Source organism: Haemorhous mexicanus, chromosome 2 (genome assembly GCF_027477595.1).
Source record: "Haemorhous mexicanus isolate bHaeMex1 chromosome 2, bHaeMex1.pri, whole genome shotgun sequence".
NCBI classification, from domain to species: domain Eukaryota; kingdom Metazoa; phylum Chordata; class Aves; order Passeriformes; family Fringillidae; genus Haemorhous; species Haemorhous mexicanus.
Window position 1 is genome coordinate 9,143,780 of NC_082342.1, and position 27,153 is coordinate 9,170,932.

The window sequence follows — 27,153 nt, forward strand, 5'->3', positions numbered from 1 at the left end:
CATCAGAGTGACTTTCACACTCACTACAAAAATTCAGCAACTTAGAAGACTAGGAATGATGTTTCTTTCTGCTGATGACAGGAATACAGTTTATTCCAAATGCAGCCAGCATGCAGCATTCATATCTGGATGTTTTTCAGGTGGTCAGTATTCCTAAGTACCTCAAACTCTCTTAGGAGCTGAGTGGCTTTCCCATGAACAAGTGTGTGTCACCCCCTCAGCATGTTTAGTGAGATCCAAATGCTCCCAAGCCACAGAGGTTTATTATCTGCTGTTCCCTTTGATGCACCACAGTAATACTGTCTGATGGTGAGGAAAAATTGTTCCATAAATAACCAAGAACTTAGGAATATCCACATTTAAATTTGATTCTTACTTATGCATATCCTTCCTGCTTCCATGTGTGAATTTTTTGTTTATTCGACTTGCCAATTTCCTCTATTTTACCTTGCTTTCTTTAAGAAAGGGTGAAGGGGCAGAAAAATAAAATTGCATCCTCCTAAGAGAAAAAAAGAATTAAAAAATGAAAACCAAAGTGACAGGTAGATGTTGCACACCAACATATAGTGTAGTCCAGCAAAGTGAACTGATGCTGCCCTTGACTGCTCACTCCTGATTTAGCAAGGAACAGGTTAGACAGCAGACTTGAAAATGCTAAATTGAGTCAAGCTGAGTTTTTCAGTACTCAAGCCTTTTGGTACGTGGTATTATTTTGTAACATCTCACTGTTTGGAAGAGTGTCACTGCAATGTGAAAATACTTTTGTTTCATTTTTGAAATGACCAAGCTTTGTTTTTAAAGGCCTGGACTCCTAAACATCAGTGAACCAGCCACTCAGCCGTGGTTAGCAGATACTTGGCCTAACACAGGGAACAATCACAATGACTGCTCCATCAACTGCTGCACCTCTGGCAATGGCAACAGTGACAGCAACCTGACAACGTACAGTCGACCAGGTTAGATATGTTTCTACCTTGCTAAGGAACCTTCTTTACAGAGTACATGCTTCTAATACCTGAGAGAGTGTACAGGTTTGTTTGGGTTTTCATTTCCAATGCTTTTAGGCTTAGTATAGTGTCTCCTCTATGTCATGATTGTGCTTTTGGATAGTTGTAGCAGGCTTAAGAAGCCCCTTCAAAGTTCAGTACTGCCAAAACTCACACTCAACTAATACATTTTGGCTTCTGAATAGAGCAGATAAGGTCATTTTTGGGTTGTTGTGTACATCCTTCTTGCTTGGATGGAGAAGGAGAAAGACCAGAATTATGCCATTGTGGTTTTCCTTCTGGTTTGGATGTGATGGGAAGCAAGAAATAAAACATTTCTGCAGTGCTTGCAACAAAGTCAGTCTGTTTTGACACACTCAGAACTTCACTTCGAGTGCCATTCTGAACAAAATTGGATAGCTGGTGTTCTGTTTAGGGTGTGTGAATGAAGAAGTTAACTTCACACACTTAAAGCAATTACAAAATGTTGGGTTAATTGGTAGTTCCTGGGAGCTTGAGCAGGACTCAGAGAGCTCTGGAATAAAACCTCGTGAGTTCTATGGAACACATTTGAGGAAGTACATCTAACTGTTGCATGTTTTGTTTTAAACAGACCTTAGGTTCCTTTTGGTTTAACCTTGTGTTACTGGTGAGGAATGAAATAAGTCTTTTCCACTACAAGTATCTCTACTGGTTTTTGCTATTTTTTGCTAGTAGCATGTCCCAGCAATCCAGAGGGGGAGTGTGGGAAGTCACATAAGTGCCAAGCAGCATTACCTCCTGTAATTAATGTGAAACCAGCTCAAATGGCTGGTAATTCATGAGTGGCAGTAATGGCAATTCATCTCCTGCAGTAATGCTGTCTGACAGTGACCAGTGCCAGCTGCTTCAGAGCAAGGTGTAAGATTTTGGCATTAGAAGCATGTCTCTCACTCTGGCTGTGGATATCATGTCCACCAGTACCTGTTTAAAAAGGTTTGTGATTCAAGGACAGACATAGCAATTCTGGTAAATAGCAAATTCAGAAAAGGAAGAGAAGGCACATTTTCTATGGTGGCAACCTATTATAATATCTTGTATTGAACTGCAGTGGATTCTCCCTCATTTTAGCTTTCATATTAAGCTTGGTTCTGTTGCAAAGTGTTTCCTTCCTTTCAAATAGAACTTCAGAGCCTGTGGGTCTGAAGTGCTCGGAGTGGCCTCTACTTTCCTGGAAATTCTGCCAAATGTTCTTAATTCTGTCACCGTGGGCTGGTTTATGCTCTGAAGCAGCAGCGATGGATATCCCCTCAGTAGCTGTGAATATGCAAAGTAGCTGCATTTTTAATTGCTTTTAAGTATAGCACTGTCTTCCAAGTCTACAGAACAGGAACCAATTGTTCCAAAAGTAGATCCCATAAAAAATCTAACTACATAAATCTTCTGTTATATAGGTAAACCAGTTTTAAGTACTTGTTATGAGGAATTCTAATGTGTCTATGTAAAAAATGTACCTACTGCACATACTGTATTGATTATATTGCCTCACACACAAATTCAGATGTAGCTGCAAATGAAAGGAAGTAAAAATGTATGTTCTAAATGACTCTGCAAGGATATTGTAACAAAGCCTGAGGTGTCAGGAGTGAAGAATATACTGTATATATTATTGCCCAGTATAATACAATAGACTTGGAAAGGAGGGAAGACTAGTATGGAGCAGGTGAGAGAAAGGAAAACATTTAAACTCTAGAAATCAAAAAGTTGAAGACTGTGAAGCAATAAATAACAGAGGCAGTAAAAAACACCTCACATAAGAAGGAAAAATATATCAAACAGTAAAGCCTTCAAAAAAACCCACAGGCTGGGGGGCATGAAATGTGCAGTGATAAGTTCTATGTGGCATGTTCTGATACTGTTCCTTAGTCACTGAAAATGTGGATTGGTGGTTTTCTTACACAAGCATTATTTTATTCCCCTTTCTCGGGTAATATATCTCTGAAAATATGTATGTGTTAGGGAATGTTTTTGAAATTGAAAATCCTCTATGTTTGCTAGTTATTTCATTCAGAGTAATGGCAAAATCTTGAATTCTGTATGTAGTTTGACTTGCCATCCTCTCCAGTAAATTCATTGTGGACACAGGTAATGGACTTTGGGTTTTGAATCAAATTCATTACCATAAATACCACTTCTTTTAAAAGAGGAAAACTATATTCCTGGTGAGTGTTATGTAATTACTGATGCATTAATCAACCGGAAAATGAGAATTTTTGCTTAAGGATCATTGAATGCTGGTTCCACTAAGCCTTCTAACTGCTGACCCACAGACTACTTTACTTCATTCAGTATTCTCCCAGTGGACTCGATGTGGAGAGGAAAAAATATGTGGGCTTCGTGCCACGCAGTGGGAAGAGGACATGGCAAGGCAGGGACACTGTTTCATGCAGTGGCCAGAGCAACAGTACATGCCAATTTACTGTCTGCAATAAGTGGTGGTCTCAGGATGCAGTAAATGTCAGAAGAATGAATTCATGCTGTTTATATGAAATATCTTTAGCATACAAGACAATGTATTACTGTGCTATTACGTATTCTGGAATATCCAAAGCAACTTGAAACAGCAAAAATTCCACATTGCTTTTCTGCCTTTTTTGTTTCAAATTAAAATATAAGATTGTACAACAATGATCAAATAAAGACTTGCTACTGGGTACAGAGTTACCTTTTACATTGTACTGTTTTTCTTTAATTCTCTTATATGTAATCATTTCTAAGACTGTTTTATGAAAACCTGTTTTATGTCTATTTCTTACCACAAATACAAGAGTGACTAGGTGACACGGGTTGAAAGTCTTATTTAGTTACTCCTGCTGTTAAGTTTAGGTTGAATTTCCCTTGCAATGCAAGTGATTTTAATCACAATTACTAATTGAATATATATACTGCTATGAGAATAGTGTTAAAAAACGATGACTGTTTATATGGCCATGATGGAAAAGCCCAGCAAGGTAAGTCATTGTAGATATAATTCAGCAGGTCTGAATTTACAGTGAATCAGAACAGTGAACCCTACTTTTGGAGCAGTAGTGTATAAGGTAAATAATGTTCTGTAAATCATATAGTTAATGGCAGTATCTCTGCCTCAGTGTGTCTGCTACATGGATTCAAGCCATGTAGTGGCCAGTGAGGAAATGTAGTAGCCAGTGAGGAAATGTTAGAGGGGGTTTCATGGAAAGTCTGGTGTGGGCGAACAGAATGACCTTTTCTCTTTTCTCTCCTCTGTGGTTAGCCGATTGTATAGCAAATTACAACAATCAGCTGGACAACAAGCAGACAAACCTGATGTTGCCCGAGCCAACTGTATATGGGGATGTGGACCTCAGCAACAAAATCAATGAGATGAAAACCTTCAATAGTCCCAATCTAAAGGATGGAAGATTTGTCAGCCAGCCTGGGCAGCCCACTCCTTATGCCACCACTCAGCTCATCCAGTCCAGTATCAGCAATAATGTTAACAATGGCAGCGGGGACACGAATGAGAAACACTGGAAACCCTCTGTTCAGCAAAAGCAAGAGGCTCCACCCATACAGTACAACATTATGGAGCAAAACAAATTAAACAAAGGTGAAGAGCTTTTAGCTTGTTTCTCCTCTTTAGGCGTCGGAGGAGTTTTGACCTTCTGGTTCTGGGAGTCTAAAGCTTTCAGGTTCAGCAATTACAGGCTTCTGCTGTGCTTTTAGGATTCTGCCTCTTTAGATTCTGAAATACACCGTTTGCAGTGTCAGAAAGTTAATTAGCACCATGATAACCTTTCTGATATTGAATTTATTGTGAAAATAACAAGCTGTATCTTTAGAAAAGAGTTAAATAAAATACATTTCCTGTGGATATGAGATTAATTTAAATTTAATAGCAGTTAAGGGATTGGTTAGGACAGAGGCCAGATATTTTATTCATAAGCCAGATGCATGGTAGTCACATTATACTCTACCTTAAATTTTAAATAGGTCAACCTACTCTTCCCAGTTGTGGATGGAGACTCATTAAATCTTCATGCTCATGTAAACGAATGAAATTTTGCATATCAAACTCTGTAAAATTGTAATGTGTTGTACACTGGGGGCACAAATGGAGTGATCCAATTCATTTTAGACTTGTTCCTAGCAAGCCTTCAGTTCTCATATTGAGAGGCAATGCTACCGCACACAATTTTGGAAACTAAATTCCTGTGTTACCCTCACTGAAGTCTCTGGATCCAGAAGCTAAAAATAAATTTATTTCAGTGCTAACGGGAAATATCAGAATGTGCTTTTGAGGCCTTGAAGGCATGTTTCTTTAATATACTGTGTGGGAGCTGGAAGAAATAGGTATGTGATTTCTTCTTTCTAGTCCTCCAGGCTACCATGCAACCACTTTTAATAACCTGATTTGCAAAGCAGTATCCCTAGGAGTTGGACCCATTCTAACTTGGAACTTTTTGCAAGGTTGTAACTCAAGTGATCGAATAAAAAGAGATAAGTGATCCAGTAAAAAGAGACATTTCATTACAGGAATGTTGATTTCTCTACTGGACCCATCTACTCACAGAGGAGTTCAAAGGGCAATATAAAATGTCACACCTTCCTTTGGCATAAACATGCCAAAAGACAATTCAAGGGTTTTGGCTCCTTACTAGAGGCTGAAAGCTGTATTTTTTGTAATTGTTCTCTTTCATGAACTGTGTATTACGTACCTCTTTGGGAATTAAAACATGTTTGGTTTTTATGTGCTGGAAGATACTGCATCTTTCAAATTGTGTATATTACAGCTGCATATTCTCTAGCTTACTGCAGTGTGGAAAGGCCCCCTTAAAGCATTGTCTGCTGACAGTCATATATACATATTTCAGAGTGCTGATTTACTGTTTATCCTCTGTGTAAACATATGTGGTATGTAGGGCTTCAGCATGGTCTGTGGAATGCAACTAGGCTGAGAAAGTATTACAGAATACACTCTGGTGTGAAATTTATCATTTTGCTCTTTTCCCTATGCTTACATTATCACAAACATTTCTGCAGCAGATGGGAACTGAATTCTTAGTTTTGTTTATTTTTGTTTTGATTTGCTATTTTATGAGTTGATATTCTGATCTTGGTTTTCTCATTTCCTAAGTCAAAGCCATCTTGCTGCTGATTATACCTATAGCTTTTGTGATGGGAAGTAACTGTTTTGATGAGTTACATGCTGTGCTTCATTGTCACTACTTTATGTCCAGTGGTTCTGTTTATGATGCAGTTTTATTTGCTGTATGAAGAGTAACCTACCTCCTTTCTGTTCTCTGAAAATTGCAATTGCTTTTTAGCACGAGGGTATTATTCTGCCAGATGAATATTTTACTTCTGATGAAGTTTTAGAGATCTGGTTGCCAGATCTAGGTTTAAAAGTAATAAGTGTAAACCAAGTGCTTTGGAACTGGAGAGCAGAGTTATGGTGACAGCCATTAGCAAAAAAGGCCCTGCCTGTAGAACCTGCATGATCCAGTGTAAATAAAAATATTCTTGGGGCCAGCAGACCTTAAACAAAGACTCCTTCTGTTGTAAGCCAAATTCAGTTGGAGATGCATTGTTGCTTCAGCAGATCATTCAGCCCTTGTCAAACAGAGCTGACTCCTATGTGGGTGTGTCACCTTTGAAATACCAAAAGTAGTTCCTACAGTCGATTGGTTGCTCTGCATGCATAAATTAGGCAGAGACCATGGGAAACCAATCAAGGTGACAGTATTTGTATGCAAAATGCTCACACAGGTAATAGATAGATAGATAGATTGATAGATTGATAGATTAATAGATAGATAGATAGGTTCATTGAGACTTGATGGTTGCAGAGGCTTTATGAAAACCCTGTGCACAGAATTCCATTTTACTCCATTTTAGCTGTGCAGCTACTAAATTCCCATGATTTCCCCTAAGCCTACAATAAAAGGCAAGATAAAAATAAAACACGATTGCAGGATGATTTTTCCTTCACAAGATGAATTTGTTTCTAGTTCACTACTTAAAGGAGATCTTACTTTGTGTTATAAAGCAAATATATAAAAGTAGATGTGTTCCTGAAGGGCAGCATTAACCATACCATTAAACTTGCAGATTACCGAGTAAATGACAACATTGCTCCAACTATTCCCTACAACCAGTCATATGATCAGAATACAGGTGGATCCTACAACAGCTCAGACAGAGGCAGCAGTACATCTGGTGAGTACCTGCAGTGTTTTCCAAGCCTTAGGCTTTGTGGCATCAGGATGCTGTAGCCATGGTTAGCGAAGGAATGGTGGGGAAGAATCCATGGACAGTAGATGTTGAACAGCACAAAGACTGATCCAATAGGTGGCTGTTTTTCTGTTACATCCTCAGGATTGCTTAGTGTCATCTAAATGTCAGTTAAGTAACTGATTTTCTGAAATTGTGGAAGTCATGAATTCGAATAGCATTTGGATTTCCTAATGCTGATGGCGTACTGGGTAATGTTGTGTTTTCCAGATGGGCAAGTCATAGAAATTTCTTTTCAACTGTCACAAAAGGGAAAAAAAAAAAAAAAAAAAAAAAAAAGAGGATTTTAATTTATGTGTTACTTTCCTTGTACTTTAGTGACTTTTTTTTCCTCACTTCTTGGGTCTACTTACGCAATTCATGAACCAGCTCAAAATACTACACAGCAGCTGAGTGATACCCAACAGAACTCTGCTTTAAGAAGTTTTTCATTTTTAAACCCAATTAAACCCATGCATTTCATTGAGTAAAAAAACATTCAGGCATACATACATTTTTATAGGTTTGAGTCACTATATGTCAAAATTATTTTTGTACATCATTTAGATATAGATGGTAGATAATTAAATTTCGTTTCTCATTGGCATCTCCTGTACAAACAATCTAAAAGTCCTTTATAAAAATCTTGAAACAAAACTGGTTTTGTGCACTCTGGGACCACAGAATATGTTTTAATTCAAAATTTATGTTTTATCATTCTATTATAATCTTTTCACTTCCAGGTTTGATTTCTGGTAGAGGTGTATGAGCTAAACCAGAGACTACACATAGGCTGGTTTGGGGCTTTGCTGTAAGTGTGGTAGTTAGGCTGTGTTTATTTACATCAAACCATTTTCAGGGTGAATTATAGCCACAGTTACGAGTGCCTTGAACTTTACATCTACTAATCAAGATGCAGACTTTTCCCATTCTGTTCTGCTGTTTTCTTTGATAGTACAGTTTCCTTTATCCTAACCTGTGCTTTGTCCTGACTGATTCCGACCGAGGCACAGCAGAGACAAAAATATGTTGATGATCCCTGCTGTGCCTCTGGATGAGCTGAACTCTCGGTGGCTGGGAGGAAATAAGTACAGCTCCCTGTTCTCCCAGCTGCTCAGCATTGTTGTTCTGGGAGACAGCCTTTTGCCCATTCCCAGGTCTAAAAGATCAGGATGTGGTGCTGAGCCTGTGCTCAATGATGTTAAGACTTGAAATTCAGCATGAAACATCTCAGGGGTATGAACCATGCAAATTAAATATGAGAGGGTGGTGTTCTCCATGCTGATACCTATTAGGGTTATTCATAACTCTAACTTATAGTCCTATGCCAAGGACTTCAGCAAGAATGAAAAAAGGTGACCAAAGTAATAAATTAATTGTATTGAACCATGGTGCTTAGGATACAGAATGCAGGTTGCCTTGGGATAGTTAGTGTCTTGCTTGACATACTGAGATACCACAAAAACAATTTAACATAGCTAAAACATGTGTATCTGGCAGTTAACATGGGACAATAATAACCAGAACTATTGTCAGTAAGAGTGGAAAATCTGAGACAGCAGAAGTAAAAAAAAAAAAACCAAAAAAAGAAAACCTTCCTAAATCTCACTGCAGTTTATTTAATCATGTATATAATGCTTTACTGTGATAATATAAAATCATGCCTCAGTTTAAGAGACAAATGTGAATGATTCTAAAACATATTCAAAATCACAGTGACTTTATCTATGTAAAAGGAGTTTTATATAGCAAAAATGTAACAATAGCAAAGAAGGATTAAAATGTATATATACCAAGGAACAATGGTTGAGCCAGTTCTCATCTTAGCCATGTCCTAACTTAAAATTTGCTACCACCTAAATAATTGGTCTTATTCACAGTTGTTTGAACTGTTAAAGCTGCATTGCTTTATTATGAGCTGTAATTTTCCAGTAATTGTAGTTGAAAACATTTGTGAAATACTTCATCGATCTTTATTTTTTTTTCTGTTATTTTAGTTCTTCCAGCAATTATTTTCAACTGCACCTGCCATTTAGACTAAAAGTAGTAATTTCATTGTGCCTAAAATGTTTCAGTGGACAAGTACAAATTACCTATATTCGGTGACTTAATGCAACAGTAGAACTTTAATAGATCATATCTGTATCATATTGTATTTTAGGTTCAGGCAATTAAATAGGATAAAGGCACTTCAGAAAATATGTCTACAGCTCATTTGTTTTAGATGATAATCTTTAATGTAATTAACAGAAGTAGGAAGCTCACTCTTAATGACATTGCTTGTAAAATTCATTTATGGTTTTATCGCATTTTGACTGTTTATTTAAAAAATTAAAGTTTTGTATCTCATGTGTCTTTTCCATGCTATGTAAAGTTCCTGGTTAAATTCAGCTACTTAAAATGTAGATCAATTCTACAAAGAGGCTGCAAGTACAAACTAGTGTAAAAAGGAGGAATGCCAATTTGCTCCAAACTAAGCAAAACAGTAAATTTTCAAAGAATGCAAGAGCATCTGGGAAGGGACTAAAGTTGTTTTGGTTTTCATAGCTAGTGGTGAGGAGAGACTTCAAAGCATTACAAATATCTGCTGCTTTTTATTCCCAGGGAGTCAAGGGCACAAGAAGGGTGCTCGGACCCCAAAAGCTCCCAAGCAAGCTGGCATGAACTGGGCAGATCTTCTCCCACCCCCTCCAGCACATCCACCTCCCCACAGCAACAGCGAAGATTACAGTCTTTCAGTGGATGAAGGGTAAGACTGTGCACCTCCCACTTTAATCACTCGTTAATTGAAGTGTGATTTGCCCTACGAGCTGGCAGTGAGGCCTTCCTCCAGCGCTGTTCTGGTGCTGCTCATCGAGCTGTAGCATGGCAATTTGGAGAGCACTTAGTGACAGTGGTGTGCATCCACTCAGCACATCCTTACTGAGCTGTTCTCAAGGGCGCAGAGAACAGTGCTTTGTTTCTGGGCTGTTAATAGATGTATCAGATATGCTAATTACACAGTACAAATTTAAGTCCTTATTTTCTTAAAAAATTAATTTTAGCTATGACCAAGAAATTCCTTGTCCCGTGCCACCTGCAAGGATGTATCTGCAGCAGGATGAGCTAGAGGAAGAGGAAGAAGATGAGCGAGGTCCTACTCCACCTGTCCGAGGAGCAGCTTCCTCTCCAGCCGCTGTCTCCTATAGCCATCAGTCAACTGCCACCCTCACCCCCTCTCCCCAGGAAGAACTCCAGCCCATGTTACAGGACTGTCAGGAGGATCTGGGACACACCCAACACCAACCTGACCGGAGGTGTGTGAATGCAAATGTAGCGAGAGAGATGTGACAAGAGTCATCCGAGCCCCACTGAAAATTCCTGTTGAACTTAGTGAAGCCAACAATTTCCCCATTATTCTGTTGCTATTTAACTTCTAATCCAGGGTGCTAGAACTATTTTAACCTAAGAAATAAGTAATTAAGTTGCTTTATTATTGTACCATGGGAAGAAATGCAGTCTATCACTTTAGGGTACGTACGATGCTGACATAAGTTAAATTCACAGTCATCAGGTTATTAAAGTGGTATCGTTAGCACAGCTTACCATATAATTACAGTTCCATTGTTTCCAATAGATTTACTGCATTATTACCATAAAATAGCATGCATTATTTCACAGTAACTGTGCAATTAACTTGTCACCAATATGTATGAATATATATAAATATATAATTTATATAACCTATAGATTTTCTTCTTCTCATAAATCCTAATACAGGAAATTACTGCTTGCAAAATTTTCTTAACATTTCCATCTAACCTTATTTAAAGGAATGCCCAGCATTAATAAAGACAAATATTTGCTACAGGGAAATTTTTTTTCTTCTCTGAGTTGCTTTTACAACTGTTTTGCATATAAACTCTCACAGCTTCTCTCCCATAAAACAGTGAATCCTGAATGAGCCCTTTTATGTATGATGCTTACATCTCTCGGCTTTTGTTAAGAAGGCATGGCTTTTCCATCCCAAATGATGGGCTTTTATTATCTTTTTCCTCCAGTGGTTTGCACATATTTTTTATTGCCACAAATATATAAACTTACCGGTAGCATTCTATGTGAAATTTCTATTTTAGCAAAATGTAAGCCTCTTACAATGAAGTTTATATGATTTTTCAAAGTAAACTGTAGAGCTTTGATTTTTCAACATAAGTTACTGGAGTATTTTCCAGAATGTTTTTTAAAAGTTAGGTCATCTTTATGGTTCCCATTTTGTAAGTAGGCAGTAGTTATTAATCTTTTTTTAAAAAGATGAATAGCTTTCACTTTAGCTCCCCCTACTTGATCTGCCTTGGTTTGTTTCCTTTACTCTTTATGGTAACACTTGTACTGTGTATCTTTTCCTCCTTTCCTCTTCTTTCCTTTCCTCTTCCTTGTCTTCCTGAGTCTTTAAAATCACTCTTTCCATTAGTGGATGGCTAATTTCCTGTTATTTCCGTTGGCCCTGGTACGCTGGTCCACAGAAGTGTTCATTTTAATCGCTTATATTTTCTGGGTTATTTGAGAGGTAAAGCTAGGTGGACACAAATGAAAAGGGGAAAAGCTAAGTGACCAATAGTCATGAGTGACTTTCCAGAATCTCTGTGATTTTCTGGAGATTGGGACATGTGTCCTGACATAGAGAATTGCGTAGACACAGGAGCAGATGTACACAAATGTGCATAACCAGCCAGTAGCTGTCTAGAAAGTAGAAAGTTTGCTCGACCCAAAGACTCCTGGCTGGTCACCATCAATGCCAGCAAAACTTTGTGTCAGAGGGAGCTGGAAGGATGCTGCAATTTAAGCTCCCAGGGCATACCACTTGCTCATTTTGTGGACTGAAAAAATAAAATGTGTATTTATTTTGTCCCTCCTACAATGGCTAAATTTAGCTTTGCTGAGAATCTTAGAATTTGTTAGTGACTAATTTTGTCTTTTCCATCTTACTTTTTCAAACGTTGTTTCTTTTCTTTTTGCTGCATCCACCTCATCAGTTTAAAAGTAGTCATATAATTCTGTTTATTTGATTTGTAAGGCTTGACTGGCTACCTGTTCTATCTGCTGGTGTTGGTAAGACCCAGGGCTGCTGTTGAGGAATTGGGTGTCCTGTGCTCAGCAACTGTAACCCGTTCTGGATGGGTGGGGTCCTGTTTGAATGTGGTGTGGCAATACTCTCAAACTAAAAATACCTTCCCAGCGGTGCCCTTCCACACTGATTTGGGGTGTTTTGTAAACTGTGTATAGTGAAATGGTATATGCTCTGTAGTGAAAATAATGCCTGAAATGCTGTTTGTCATACTTTTTATTAGCTTTACTCATAGTTCTGCTGGGTGTTATTTTGTTTGCTAGTCAGAACCAGGCATCTGGAATAGGATTCTGGTGGTGAGATGTACTGTAATATTTCTGTCTGGTGAGCTTGCTGGAAATATAGCAAACTGAATACAAACCTGTGGTCTGGAAGAGTAAAAAAGCAAAGAAAAAAACTAAAGATTTTTTGGTCTAGCAGGTGGTATCGTGTTGAACCCAGAGCTGAGATAGGAGACAATGTCACTGTGAAAGCGAGAACCTGCATCAGATAAAGGAAAAGAAATATTGTTAATTCCATATGCCCGTGAACCAGCTGCTCTCAATTAGCCTATCCCTAAAGGTTGGCAGCCTAACTACATTTTCAAGAGCCCTAACATATTTTGTAACCAGTTGCTTGTCTTCTAATACCAAAACCTAGAGAATAGACAAATATATCACAAGGACATTTGTCACAAGAGCTGTAAATTAAGGCTGTAAGACTTTATTGGGCAAGGTCTCTAGTCAAAGCAGGTACAGATTCCAGGTGGTGACAGCTTCTGGGATTTGGGGGTTCTGTTATAAAATTTTTATTGGATATTACCCCTATTTTTTAATTCTTTTCAGTACTTAATGCAGCAAGTGAGAAACAGTAATGATGTAGTCCAGGGAGGATCCAGTTGTCCCTTTCTATAGAGTCATAGGTCTTTCCATGCTAACATTTCTTTCCAAAATTAACATACATCCATTTATTAAAATAAAAAATAAAAAAAAACCACCAAAATTGCACGTCTCCCATACAAAAAAGTTGATTTAACCATGAGAGTCACCATTTCTCAATGAGATAATAATAGGACAAAGATGAGAAAGGAAAATTACTTTTAAATTTTTTTCAAAGCATACTGCAGTAGAAATTCCTGGTGACCCAGCAGAGAATGGGAGAACCATTACTGCAGAAAGTGTGTTTTCCTGCCAGACAAATGGCACTTAAAGAGTGTGTCTGTGACCCCATGAAGAACTGTTGACAATGTTGCTACCTGGAACTTCTGAGTGAAGTATTAACTAATCTTGAATATTGATCTGGTATCTTATACTTTGCCTCCTTAAGCTGAAGATACCATTACTGACAAATTAAGATCAAAATTAGTTAACCTATACATATGTATGCATGTTGGTACCCCTAAGGCCTAGAACTAACAGTATGGTAGAAAATTCTTTTATTTCATCACCTAGATCAATTTAAAAAATAATGAAGTTGAAGTCTCTTCATATCTTTCTGAATCACCAGGGTGGGTGGAGGGAAGATAATGTTCATGGAGCAATCTATTTGGATAGATGCATCTTTGGCATTGATAGTTTCAAGCTACATGTTTATAGTTATTTCTTTTGCTTCTACTCTAAAGGATGCACAAATAATTTTTTTAATATCTACATGATCTGTAACCAACTCTTTGCTTAGCTCTACATCTGTTATTTAGGGAACAGCTTTATCATTAAAGTCAGTGATAAAGGAACCATATTAAAAAATCAGACTTCTTTGTGATAGATTTCAAGCTACATAGCTGTCAGTTCTGATTTGCAGCGAAAGTATAAACTAAAGTAACAAACCTGAGCATTTCAGATATAAAATAGGTGGATTTAAAAAGGCTGGCCAAGCTTGCTAGGAATTTTTCCTCAATCTGCTGTTTCCTCTGACTTTGTTACACGATTTCAATTCTTGTCACCCTTGTGCTTTTATGCAGACGTCAGCCTGTGAGTCCTCCACCCCCTCCAAGGCCCATCTCCCCACCACACACCTATGGATACATCTCAGGGCCCTTGGTCTCCGACATGGATACCGACGCCCCAGAAGAGGAGGAGGACGAGGCAGATATCGAGGTTGCCAAGATGCAGAACAGGAGGCTCCTTTTGCGTGGCCTGGAGCAGACCCCTGCCTCCAGCGTCGGGGATTTGGAGAGCTCTGTGACAGGCTCCATGATCAATGGCTGGGGCTCAGCCTCGGAAGAAGACAACATCTCCAGCGGGCGCTCCAGCGTCAGCTCCTCCGACGGATCCTTCTTCACCGACGCCGATTTTGCACAGGCCGTCGCGGCAGCCGCCGAGTACGCCGGGCTCAAAGTGGCCAGGAGGCAAATGCACGAGGCAGCAGGAGGTGAGTGCTCCTCTGCTCCATGGGAGAACCAAAAAAGTGGCCACTGTGGAATGAGCCTGTCCACAGGCGCTTTCTGAACTCCTGTTCTTCTTGGGATGTTTGGAAGTCAGGAGGAGGCAGGACAGGAGTTTTGGTGAAACAGTTCAAATAAATCGCTGCTCTAAGTAGTTTTTTGGTCTCACTGCTCACAGGCCTGCTGGGGATTTGTACTCAGACCTGAATGAGAGGGGGAAAAAATAAAGGATTATAGAACTCTATCTTTTCCCCATATAAGGCTCCTAGTGTTTTCAGTTACTCTGAAGAGTGTTTCAGTCACAAGATTTACTCCCTCTCTCTTGAAATGTCCAAATAAATAGTAAACCTTTAGATTCATATTTTCCCTGGATTTGGATTTAATTTTTTTTTTTTTTTGAGGAATTCTGTTCAGGCTTTTACTGTTTTATTATTGGGATGAACTGGCTTTCTGTTGGTTTCATATTTTGATAGCTGTTATGAATTGCATTTTAAATTATAGATTATGTATATGCAGCAGAGCTTTATGCATATGTTTGCATTTTCACTTTTCCTTTCTCCTGAAACACCGCTGAACATATAAAACATGACATTTGAAATATTGCTTTTTTTTTTTTGCAACATACTGGATACTAGTAGCACTGGATATATACAATAACCTTACTAGGCAAAATGGATATTGTTACACTTCATCTAAAAAATAAGAATGCAGCAGGCTGGCATGCGGGTTTCAGGCAGTTCCAGGAATGTTTTGACAATCAATCCTGTTAAACTGCCAGACCTGCAGAAGAGGTACTCTGTCACAACTGTGTCCACCCTGACTCCACAGATTTTCAACCTTCCTCCCACTTCAGATATCCTCTCCCAGTTAACAGTCCTTTGTTTCATTTCAACACAGCTGTTCATCATGAAGAGTGAGAGGGGAGGTAATTTAGTAATTCTGGATGAAATCCTGACCGATTGAAGTAGGTGGCAAAACTCCCATTCTTACCCATGGGGCCAGGATTTTATCCATTTTGTACAAATAAATTCCTATAAATATGTGTAGAGACTGACGTGCTTAGAAAAGGCCTTTTACATATGTTTGCTAATATTTTTGCAACAGTTAAGTTCATGTTATGCGATGATTTATATATATTGGTATTATGTGTGCCTGACTGCATGTCCTAAAAACATGACACTTCTTATTTGCAAATAATCTGTGATAAAATGCCAGCCATCCAGCCTCAATGCATTCCTGAAAATTCACTCAAAGTGGCAGAGGGGACTTCTGTACCCAAGACCTGCTGGTCACTTGCTCTGCTTATGGCAGGGATGACCTCGTGTGGCCCGAGCTAGGGGAAGGGGAACTCGAAAGGGAAACGTTGTGCTCTTTCCAGAAGCTGGCTGGGTGGGAATCCTGCTTGTGCTTGCCTGCTGATGGATTTCGTGCTCCTGGGGCAGGAGCTACCAGCTACCAAGCAGCTGGATAATTTCTGTGCAACCAAGCCAGCCTGCCTAATGATAGGATAGCAAATGCTCCGATTTAGTTGCAGCTCATTCTAAAACTGGATGAGCTTTACTATTGTTCCAACAGTGTATTTTTAGGTTTTGTACAGCTAGAGCATTCTGATGTGAAAAGAAAAAGTATGAAAGGTCTTTATTTTAGGTAAGAAGAATAATTGCTATTGTTCTATAACCATTTGCAGGCCGTAGACATTTTCATGCATCGCACTGTCCCAGACCCACCAGCCCTGTATCTACCGACAGCAACATGAGTGCTGTGGTAATACAGAAGGTCCGACCTGCCAAAAAGCAAAAACACCAGCCAGGACATCTGCGCAGAGAAGTCTACACAGATGGTGAGTCCACTGAAACGGGTGAAAGCCTCAGTGAACCTTCCTAAATGTGCATTCAGTGCGTGCGCATGAAATTTTTCCGCAGAGATAACGCTGTGTTTCAGAATTCTGTGATTTGTGTTTCCTGTTGCTAAACAAGCTGAACAGTTTAATCATTTTAAATGCCAGAGTTCCTTAATACTGTACATTGATGCTGCCACTCCAGAGCCTTGCACCTGTTTTCTATAGTGTCCTAATCGGCTAATTACCGTCATTAGTTAAGAGCCCAGATAGCTGAAATAGTGCAGTCATTGAGAATAATGCTTGGTTAGGATTAAACTCTTTGTTCACGTGACTGACTATTAAAACCTTCAGAATGTGTCTTTTCCTGAAAAAAAGCAATTCACCGTTCAAATGGTGGACAGCACAAATTCAGTGAATTGTAATCCTGACCACAGCATTGTTGCAAGCGGTTACTTTGTGAGTGAAAGCAAAATCTAATCATCTTCTCTCGTGCCTTCACACACAATATCAACTCTTGCTGAAAAGGTAGTGCTTGTATTCTCTTGGGGGTGTAGGATGATAATGCAAACATTGTGATGTTGTCTAGAGAGAGCCTTTAATGAAAATGCCTCAGGTGGTGCAGCTTTTATTAAAGCACTGCCTTCCAGTTGTATGAAACAATCCGTAGGCTTTGTTGGAAATTCATGTAAGATAAATTCCCCAAGACTTAACCCATCTTGTCAAGTTTGCGGAATTTGCTAACAGGAGGAAGATGTGGGGGAAGGGGAGGGGAGGGAAGGGAAAAGGAGAGAAGGGCAGAGCTCCCCACCTCCTGCTTCTCTGCAACAACAATCTGATTAGGACTTTCATTACCAGCCTGAATTTTTTCAAAGAGGGGCATCATTTGCCATTATCATATGAAAGGCTAATATTATAGATCCTTATCCAGGGTTACAAGAAGGGAGTTTCGAACCACTTCTCTCTGTGATTCCTGCCACTTGACGAAAAAATTTAATACAAAGCTCAAAGCACGATGAGCAGGAGTAATTTAGCAATGAGTGGTTGTCCGTGCTATTATCTGTACTTTATTGGGAGTATTTTCTCTCAGTAGCATCTATCTGATATTAGGCTGCGTTAAATGCTGGCATGACACAGTGCACCTGGGCCTCTTGGCTTGTGCCCAGGCCCCTTCTGTCAGCCAAACTGAGCTGTTGGAATATTATCTGATTTCAAGAGGTTATTACAGTGCTTTTGTGCATGTTTGGTTCTGTGGAAGGACAACACAAGGTGTAAATCCCAAAACTGCACCAGAAACGTTACGTTTATGAGACTCTTGTAATGGCGTTTCATAGGATTTTTATTGACATTTTATCAGCTTTTATTCTCTTGAAGAGAATGCTCTTAACTGAATAATTGGCAGGGCATCAAGCCTCAATGCAAACACAATAGCTAGGGCATCAGAAATAAATAAATAAAGGTGTTTTATGTGGCCATTTCCTTCTAACATGGGGACAAATAAGAGATGGGCCTGAATTTGAGGACAGGTTTTTTCTGAAAGTAGTTTTACAGAGTTAAATCATAGAGCCATTGTCATTAGATATTGCAATATAGATTTGACAATCATGATCAATATTTGTTTTGTGTTATGTAGCACCTGCTTACTTCAGCATATTTTCTAATTAGGTAAGAATTTCCACTAACCCTTTTATAGTGCAATACAGTGTGGTCATTCAGGGAATAGCAAATTATGGCTTTAATTCCTGCAGATCTAATAAAATCCAGTTCAAAGGTTGAAGGACTTGTTTGGTTTTGATTTTTTTTTAATTATTATTTTTTCCCCTCAGTCTATTTGCATAAGCATATTTGGAGCCTTACTGTGGATTCTAATAATTCACTTTAATAGCCTCATCTAGTATATTGTGGCCATTTAGAATTAGCTATAAAGTAACATATAGTAATTGTTTTCCTTAGGTGGAGAAAAGTGGTATGGATGCATGAATGAAACATTTAAGCAAAATTGACCTTTCTGAGATATACTTAGGTTTTTATACTGGCTTGATGACTATTATTTATTTTTTTTTATAAAGGAGTGCCTGGTACAGCTTTTTTTCCTCAGAATGAGTAAACATATATGTGTTTGTAGTGGTGGGGGAATAAAAAGCAGAAGTATTCAATAAATACTAAAGAGAGAAAAATATTTTCCTTCATTACTTTCTCAACCTCTAAAATGGAATTTTAAAGAATTGCATATAAAGAATTTTCTACTGTTCCTAAATTACCTGAATTAGTACTTGCTAATACTTCTATGAAATATGAGTGTAAGGAATGATTAGTTGACTTGAAGGATATCTAAATAAATTAAAGATTTTCATGAATAGTTGAAATGCCAGGAGTATTGTCAGCAGCAATACATATAAATCTTCCTAAATTCTCTTTTTTATTTTCATCATACAGACAAATCTGTGAAAGAGGTTGGTCCTTCTGAAGGTGTGTGTGTTACTAATGTGGCAATAAGAGGCCTACTACTACCTGTTATTAAATGAGTGCTCTCTGATCTACTCTGCATAGTCCAAGTAGTAACAATTTTGTATTTTCTGTTAGCATTAGTTCAAGTCACTTTATGTGGGATGGAATTTCAGCTCACTTGTTTTGCTCCTTGACAGTCAACCAGGCAGTGAAACGTTCTTCATATTTGTTGCTAAAGATCTTTGCACAGTAGGTGGTAAGGATTAAAATGTATGCATTTTTAATTGCTCTTCATCTAGCCTTTTAGGAGAGTTTACTAAGAATGCATAACAAGAACCAACTAGCAGATGTACCCTCCTTCTCAACCTTGACTGACCTACTTACATATTTAATTTAGAAAACCAAACTTTAAAAGGATGTGTTAGTCTTTTCTAAAAATATATATGGGAGACTCTCCTCTGAAATGTGTTGAATTGATTTATCAGTTGTTATAAATCCTAGAATTGTAAGCATTTAGATAAAAAGGATAAAAGTACTTCACCATTGTTCTGATTCAGTAGGTCTTTCAGTAGAAATTATGCTTTTCACAGTTCACATGAGATTTTAAATCCTGGTTCTTCTTTAAATCTCTGAGTGAGGAAAAAATACTAAACAGTTTTGCAACTAACTGGCTGCGACTGTAACTGAGTTATTTAGCTGTGTTACCAATGACATGATGTTAGGGTAGCTGAATTTCTCACAAAAGGCAGTTGAACATCTGCCAGATATTCCTTGAATTTTCACTTGGAAATGTTAAGCCTTTATGCATGCCAACACCATTTGTACTTTTGTGTCCCTCTGCCTGTGCGGTACAAAACAATCTACTCCGTATGAAGCAAATTTTAACAAGGTACAAAATAAGTAGAAGTGCATTTCTTACTCTGCTAAAAATCTGCTTGTTACTGAATTATAATAATTTTCAGATGCTTGTCCTAGTCTCAGTCCTTACTTCTGAGTCCATTATATTTTTTAAATACAGAATTTTTTACTTGAGGGAGGTTTTGCGGAGTGGAAATTGTTTTGATAATTATGCAAATGTACATAAAAGCAAAACAAAAAAAAAAAAAAGGCAACAGGCCACATCTTTTATACATCACGTTGGGCTCTGGTGTATTAATTTCTTCATTCAATTATTGTGTACAGTGTGAGCCATGTTTCTTGAGAGACAAAGCATGAAAACAACTTCACTACATGAATAATAGCTCAGATTTTGATGTGTCTGGAAATCCTGGAAATCTTAAATGCTGTCTAATGCTCTTTCAAGTCAGGAACAATCTTGAGTTTTGCTGACCAGCATGAAGATAAAATAGATTAAAAATTCACTTTGTATCATACAGAATGGTAGAATGGCCTAGGTTGGAATGAACCTCAAAGGTTATCTGGTTTTAACCCCTTGCCATGGCCAGGGACACCTTAGACCAGGTTTCTCAGAGCCCCATCCAGCCTTGCCTTGAACACTTCCAGGGGTCTTCTTCAGTATTACATCAAATCTATAACTGCTATCTTCTTCAGGGTATGACTGAAAAAATCTGCAGCTTGATAGAGTTTAAAAGAGAGAGTTGCTTAAAGGAGCCTAATTCCCTCATTGGTCACTACTTACAATTCATCTTCTTGTGCTTATTTGTGCTTTCTCCACTTTAGTGTTAAACTAATTTAGCAGATTATTTTTCCTTAACACTGTTTAGCTTATGCCATGGTTCCTGTGTGTGTTCTCATTTAGAAAATTATCATCTTTCCTTTCAAAAGACACCTATGGAAGGTTTCTCCTGTAGGCTGAGCTATGAAATGGCATCCATTAATTGTTTGAGTTACATGGGAAGCAGGATAACAGTAATACATAGACATGAATGAAACATGGGAGCACAGCTGACCTTTAACAAATACTTCTGAGTTCTTTCCATTGGTTTGATGTTGCTTTCTGATTTATTTTTATTCCTTACAATGGAAGCTTCCATTTTGCTTTTAATAAGAAGTGTGCCGGTTTGTACTCGAGGAGGCAGATTGAATCTGGATTTTCTCTGTGATCTGAGCTGTTAAAATAAATACCACAGGGGTGTAATAGTGTTGACCTCTGAAAGGGATTTTTTTTCTCTCTGTTAAGGATTCTTCTCAGTCAGAAGCACTGTGTTATAATGAAGATTTTTATAGTTTCCCTGCAGGTTGCAAAAATGTTCTTGAAAGCAAATATCACTTTTCTTTAGTTATTACTGTACCTACCATAGAGCTGCTGCCAGTTTATGAAATATTTTATATCAGTGCATCTTCCCTTTCCATAGTCAAGATTCAACACCACTTTGTTCATTGTCCTGTGTAGCTGTGTAGGATTCTTGAACACAGTAGTTTGTTCCAAGCCGGATTTAACAGGCTGCAGGAATGTTCCTTCCCTTCATATTTGTTCAGCCATGGCACATCTGCTGGACAGTGGCTCCAAGGGAGGCTGAAAAGGCTGATGTTGGATATCTACACTCCCTTTACATCAGCAGGTAACAGAGAAGGGCTATTCAGTGCTTTATTGAAGAGAAAGTGAGTGGAGCATGTGACACACAAGACACAGCATTGTCCTGGTTTCAGCTGGGGTAGAGTTAATTTCTTCTCAGGAGCTGTTACAGGGCTTTGTTTTCGATCAGAATAAGAATGATGTTGATTTTTTTTTTTTTTTTTTTACTAAGGTGTGTTTATCCTAAGTCAAAGGCTTTTTTTTTTTTTTTTTTTTCTCTTATGCTCTGCCAAGTGAGGAGGTGCACAGAAGAAACTGGGAGGCAGCATAGCTGGGACAGGTGACCTGAACTGACCCAAGGGATGTTCCACACCATGGAACATTGTGTCCAGTATATAAACTGGGGATTTACCCAGTTTAGGAAGGGTTCAGGAAGGGGGGTCTGGCATTGATTGGTCAGTGGGGGGTGACCGAATTGGGTGACCAGTGGTGCTGAGCAATTGCATTGTGTATCACTTGTTTTTCCCCTCATTGTTATCATTACGGTATTATTTTACTTTTCAATTATTAAACTGCTCCTAGCTCAACATACAACTTTTACTTTGATTGTCCTCCCCATTCCACTGGGATGAGAGAAGAGAGGTGGAAGGTTGAGTGAGTGGCTGAGAGGAATTTCCTCCTCTCCAGCTGGGCTTAAAACCATGACAGTCCTTTATGGTGCCCAACACACACCGCAAAGGGTTGAGATAAGGACAAATTCGACTAGAGTGTGTTAAAAGAAAAGCACTAGTTCCAAAAGTCTACACTTCTGAGTTTGAGTATCTTCATCCACTTTTGAGTCAGTGTATCCTCTTCTGAGGGAGGACAATACTGTGAAAAGAAAGTTTTCCTCAGGAAGAAAGAATTGTTGGAATCTCCACAGGCTAATTCGGAGTTTGTCTTTTTTTTAATCCAAGTTCTGTAATTGCTAACAGTGTTCTGTGAGGGGTGGGGTCCATCTTCAGCCTTGCTTTGTAAGAATAGTTCTTGTGCTCAATGAGCTTTAGTCTGGATGGACATAGACTTTTTCACTGGGCTTTCAAGGAATATATTACACACAACTGAGGTCTTAGGCAGACTTGACATGAATTTTCACATGATTGCTGATTTGTAAGAGGTTATATACTTCTTCAGAACAACATATTCTGCAGCAGGTATTGATTCCTAAGATCACACGGGTGTGGGTCTTTGTGATCCAGAAATCCAAATTTGCATCTACAGAGCTGGGCAGCCCAGTGAAAGTAGTTTGGTTTGCTTTTTGGTGGCAGGACCTCACCTGTCACCAAAGAGCAATTTTAGGCATTTTTAGAAGAGGTAGTCTAAGTGCTACTCTGATGACTGGAATTACAGGCTTTCACAGCTGAGGCTGTGTACTGAACAGAGGTTCTCCTCTAAACCACCTTTTACAGTTACAGATAACAAAGGAATGCAGCATAACTGATTCTGAGCTTTCTTGCCAAGTATGTTGTAAAGTTTGGTGCTGTGACCGCTTCCCTGTGAGCCTGTTCCAGTGCCCAGCCACTCTCTGGGTGAAGAACCTTTTCCTGATATCCAGTCTAAACCTCCCCTTCATTTTGATTCAGCCACTTAGTTTATCCAAGCTTACATTACACCTTTTTAGGCTTTGAGAATGACAGACCTTTTTCTCAAAAGGTACCTGCAAATAGTGAGTGTTATGTAGATACTCAAAATTAAGTCTCAATAGTCAATTGTTTACCTTTAGCTGCTCTCCAAAACTGCTAATACTCAACAAACAAACAATCCTGATAGGATTGTTTGTTTCTTTGCTTTGTTTGTTTGTTGTGGGATTTTTTTCCACCAAGACAGTAGTTATTGCAGGAGGATATTTCCCTGAAGGATGTCCAACCTTATGAACCATACTTTTTGACATCTTTCTTCCTCATCATTCCAGTCCAGCCAATTGCTAAAATTTCCAGTCCTGTTTAAGACAGGTGAAGGGTAATTCCAAGATATGTCACCTGGTGAGTGTGGTGGATGGTTCCCAGTAAGCTTACGCAGAACACTGAATTCTGAATTGCTTCCATCTTTCCACAGGGCTGGATCAAGTCACTCATGCTTTGTGTCACTGGAAAACCTCTCAAAAATGTCTGGCATCTGCCATATCTAAACGTACATGTATATATTAGATATGTACTTTTTCTTACTCAGGATTGCTACCTTTATTTTGGCCCAATTTAGGTAAATTTTAGTTGAAACATTCTATTGAATACACTTAGAATTAGCTGTATATGTAGTGATGGTGTTTGAAAAACACAGCTGCTCCCTAATTTTTGTGGAAGTAGAAAGCACACTATTACAAATGCTGACATTTCTATTTTTAATAGTGACGGGTTTTTTCCTAGCGATTTCCCTTGAGGATATTAGCCTCATCTCACTTTTTTTAACCTGTTGTTTTCTTAAATCCATGTGAATTGTGCCTGTAACTTTACTGTGAACTGCTTTTGTATTGCCACTTCCTTGCTTGACTCCTATATTTTTTCTTCACATTAATATTCCACAGAGCACTGTTGTATCCCGATGAACATTTTACATATTCTAGTTTGATGTCCTAATGCAAGAATAGAAAAATATAGGGAAGTAAATAGTGTGTGTTCTTTATAAATAGTATTTTAAAATGTTCAGAATTTTAGAACCCCTTAAGCTGTGCTGATTTAAAGAGGCAAATCCAGAAGTCTTTGTGTCTTTTCTTCTTTTTTTTGTTTTTTTTTCTGAGAGCTTATTACTTCACTTAGTACTTGACAGTACTTCACTTACTGTGCTTTTTTTTTAATATGTCATGACATAACCAGAGACATCAAGAACGTCTGTGTTATTTTAACCTACTGTTTTAAAATAAGAGTGCAATAATGCATATATGCATATAGTTTATCCTTACATATGTCAGCAATGCATCTGATACACGTTCTTACATCGCAGCTCATTTGCTTTAATGCTCACTGCACTGAAGACCTTGAGCAATTGCAGCACAAGCTGCTGTATTCTTGAATGGACTTAGCAAACAATTACAAATGTCAGGAAGGAGATGTTATTATCCTTAATTCTTTGTTGGTATCCATAACTGATATTCAAGTGCCTAAAGTGTATTGCAGTTTTTGGTAATGATTTTTAAGAAAATATTGTGATTTGAAAAGGAAAGGAGAGGTCGTCCTTTCTGTTTTTAAAGCTCAAGCTTTTGGAAAAATCCTCATCAGCAGTTTCAACAGTAACATAATACTTCTTGGGGTGGAGAGAGGAGGGCGGGAAGCAAACAAGAGCATCTGTTTCTTCAGTTCAAAGTCAAATATTATTTCTTAATTTCACTAGTGAGTGACGTCATCCTAATTACTCTTCTCTTTCAAACCCCCAGATCTGCCCCCTCCTCCTGTGCCCCCTCCGGCCATCAAGTCCCCGACGACGGCGCAGTCCAAGGCGCAGCTGGAGGTGCGGCCGGTGCTGCTGCCCAAGCTGGCCTCCGTGGACGCCAGGACGGACAGATCGGCGGACAGGAAGGGAGCCAGCTACAAGGGCAGGGACGGGGCGGAGGGCAGGCAGCATCCCGACCTGCGGACGGGCTCGGCGGAGCGCAGGGAGGCCCTGGAGCCGCCAGGCGACGGCAAACCGCGAGCCAGCAAAGCACCCAAACGGGACGGCGCACCAGCAAAAAGTCATCTTCTCCAAGGTCGTTCTGCCTGCCCGGGGAGGGCTGCAGTGCTGGGTGTTGGTCACTGGGAACTCTGCAGGCTGGTGGTGTGCAATCAGAGCTGCTGAGTTGCCACCATTTATAGAACTGTAGTGTTAAAGTGGGGCACATTGAAGGATCTTGTTAGGGCAAGACAAGCTTACTACAAGCCTACAAAGCATTCTTTTTCTATTTTACTCCCTTTAGACCCATCATCTATTCCCGTTTCCAAGCTAATGCTGAGGAAAACGAAAAGAAATACTCCTCAAGAGTTGTAAGGATCAGTATCCCTGCTCCTACCATACAGTTGTAGTCTACCTATATTTAATGTATCTAATTACAGTTTGGTTTATTAGGAGACTGAGTGAAGTCAGACAGTAGCTCTGTAAGTCAGAAACTTTACTTTCCAACCAAAGGTTATCCACTTGGCCTATTTTGCCAGTTTGTAGAGGACAAAAGGGCCAGAATGATACCTGGTCCTGTTTCAAGAGTAAGAAAGCCCTAGTAGTTGTAGATTAATTATAAATACTAACTCACACAGCATTATATGAGCCAGACCTGATCAAAGAAATCTCTTATATATGAAAAGTGTTAAGTTTACTAATTAATGGAACATGCCAAGAGTTCACCAAGAGCACAGCTTGATACAAATGCGTAGTCCTTTCTACCTACAGGTATTTAGGGACAATATCAGGGGTGTTTGAGTATTAAGTTGGTTAAGTGAGCACGTGAATAAAAGTTTTATTACAGTGGATTGTTGTAGGGAAAAGTTAGTAGAATGCTACCATAGAGGATGGTGGTGAAATATTAAAGCATGGCCACTGATTGTGTCTCAAATTCAGCCTGAGAAGTGCAGGGTCCAGTATTTACATGGAGTGAGTTCCCTGTATCATACTTGTATTCTCATTTCCTCCTACTCTGTCATATCAAATATTTACTACAAGGGGTGGGTTTTTTTTTTCATTTTCCTGTAGAACATAGACCAGGGATCCTAAACTGAAATGAAATGGACACTAATCATGAATTAGTTTTTCTATAGTGAACGTTACCATGTGAAGACTATAAATTTCCTTGAGAAAGCTTCTATAATGCTGCTGTGGAAGCAGCATATTTCATGTTCTTGTCAGGCATCACTTTAAACCTCCTGAGAATCATAAAAAGTAAATCAACTGCATGCAGAAATTTTAGGTTCACAGTGTCTCTGGGCTAGTAAACATAACAATATTAAACATTTCATTATACAGAGGACATCCTGCCATATTCTAGACCAACGTTTCCAACATCAAATAATCCTAGAGATCCCAGCTCCTCCAGCTCCATGTCGTCAAGAGGGTCAGGAGGCAGACAGAGGGCAGATCAAGCAAATCTAGCCCGAAGGAATGTTGCAGAAATGCAAGTACTGGGAGCCTATGAACAAGGAGAAGAGGAAGAAGAAGAGATGGAGGTAACTGCATTTGCAATACTGAAGATGACTAAAATAAAGCTGGTTTGTTGTTTTTAGACAGATGCCAGGAAAAAACACTTTGGAACCAGAAATATTTATGTTCAGGAAAATTAGTGCATTTATCTGTCCATTAGTGTTATGCCTAATCCAAGTAAACAAACTAGGAATGCATCAAAACATAGAAAACAAGTCATATATAGCATAATGTAATTGTCACCACAGTAAAACTTATGGAGCAGGACTTGCAGAAATACACTAGTTTAAAGAGCACTTTACCCAGATTCTTTCAAAACTGAAAATAAAGAACTAGAGCATATAAGAGCACCATGGCATTGCCTTTCACATCTTTTGACAGTTTATCATTCAGTATTTTATTAGGTACTAAGATACAAACCTTTTCCTTTGCTTTTTCTGCCTAATGATATTGATTCCATTTAAATAATTATTGTATTTAATTGTGGCCATTAATTAATTATTTAATTGTGGCCAACACACAGTTGCACTGCCA

The 27,153-nt window shown here is 38.7% G+C and overlaps 1 protein-coding gene across 1 annotated transcript in view; it reads left to right on the forward strand.

Moving 5' to 3' along the window:
* The window catches only part of ROBO1 (roundabout guidance receptor 1), a 595,330-nt gene that overhangs the window by 566,350 nt on the left and 1,827 nt on the right, over positions 1–27,153 (forward strand). Inside the window, exons 22-30 of the mRNA XM_059872698.1 lie at positions 802–956; positions 4,258–4,593; positions 7,095–7,202; positions 9,861–10,005; positions 10,301–10,552; positions 14,300–14,709; positions 16,410–16,562; positions 24,890–25,201; positions 26,446–26,645. Coding sequence (XP_059728681.1) covers positions 802–956; positions 4,258–4,593; positions 7,095–7,202; positions 9,861–10,005; positions 10,301–10,552; positions 14,300–14,709; positions 16,410–16,562; positions 24,890–25,201; positions 26,446–26,645 — 2,071 coding nt within the window. The remainder of the gene's footprint in view (positions 1–801; positions 957–4,257; positions 4,594–7,094; positions 7,203–9,860; positions 10,006–10,300; positions 10,553–14,299; positions 14,710–16,409; positions 16,563–24,889; positions 25,202–26,445; positions 26,646–27,153) is intronic.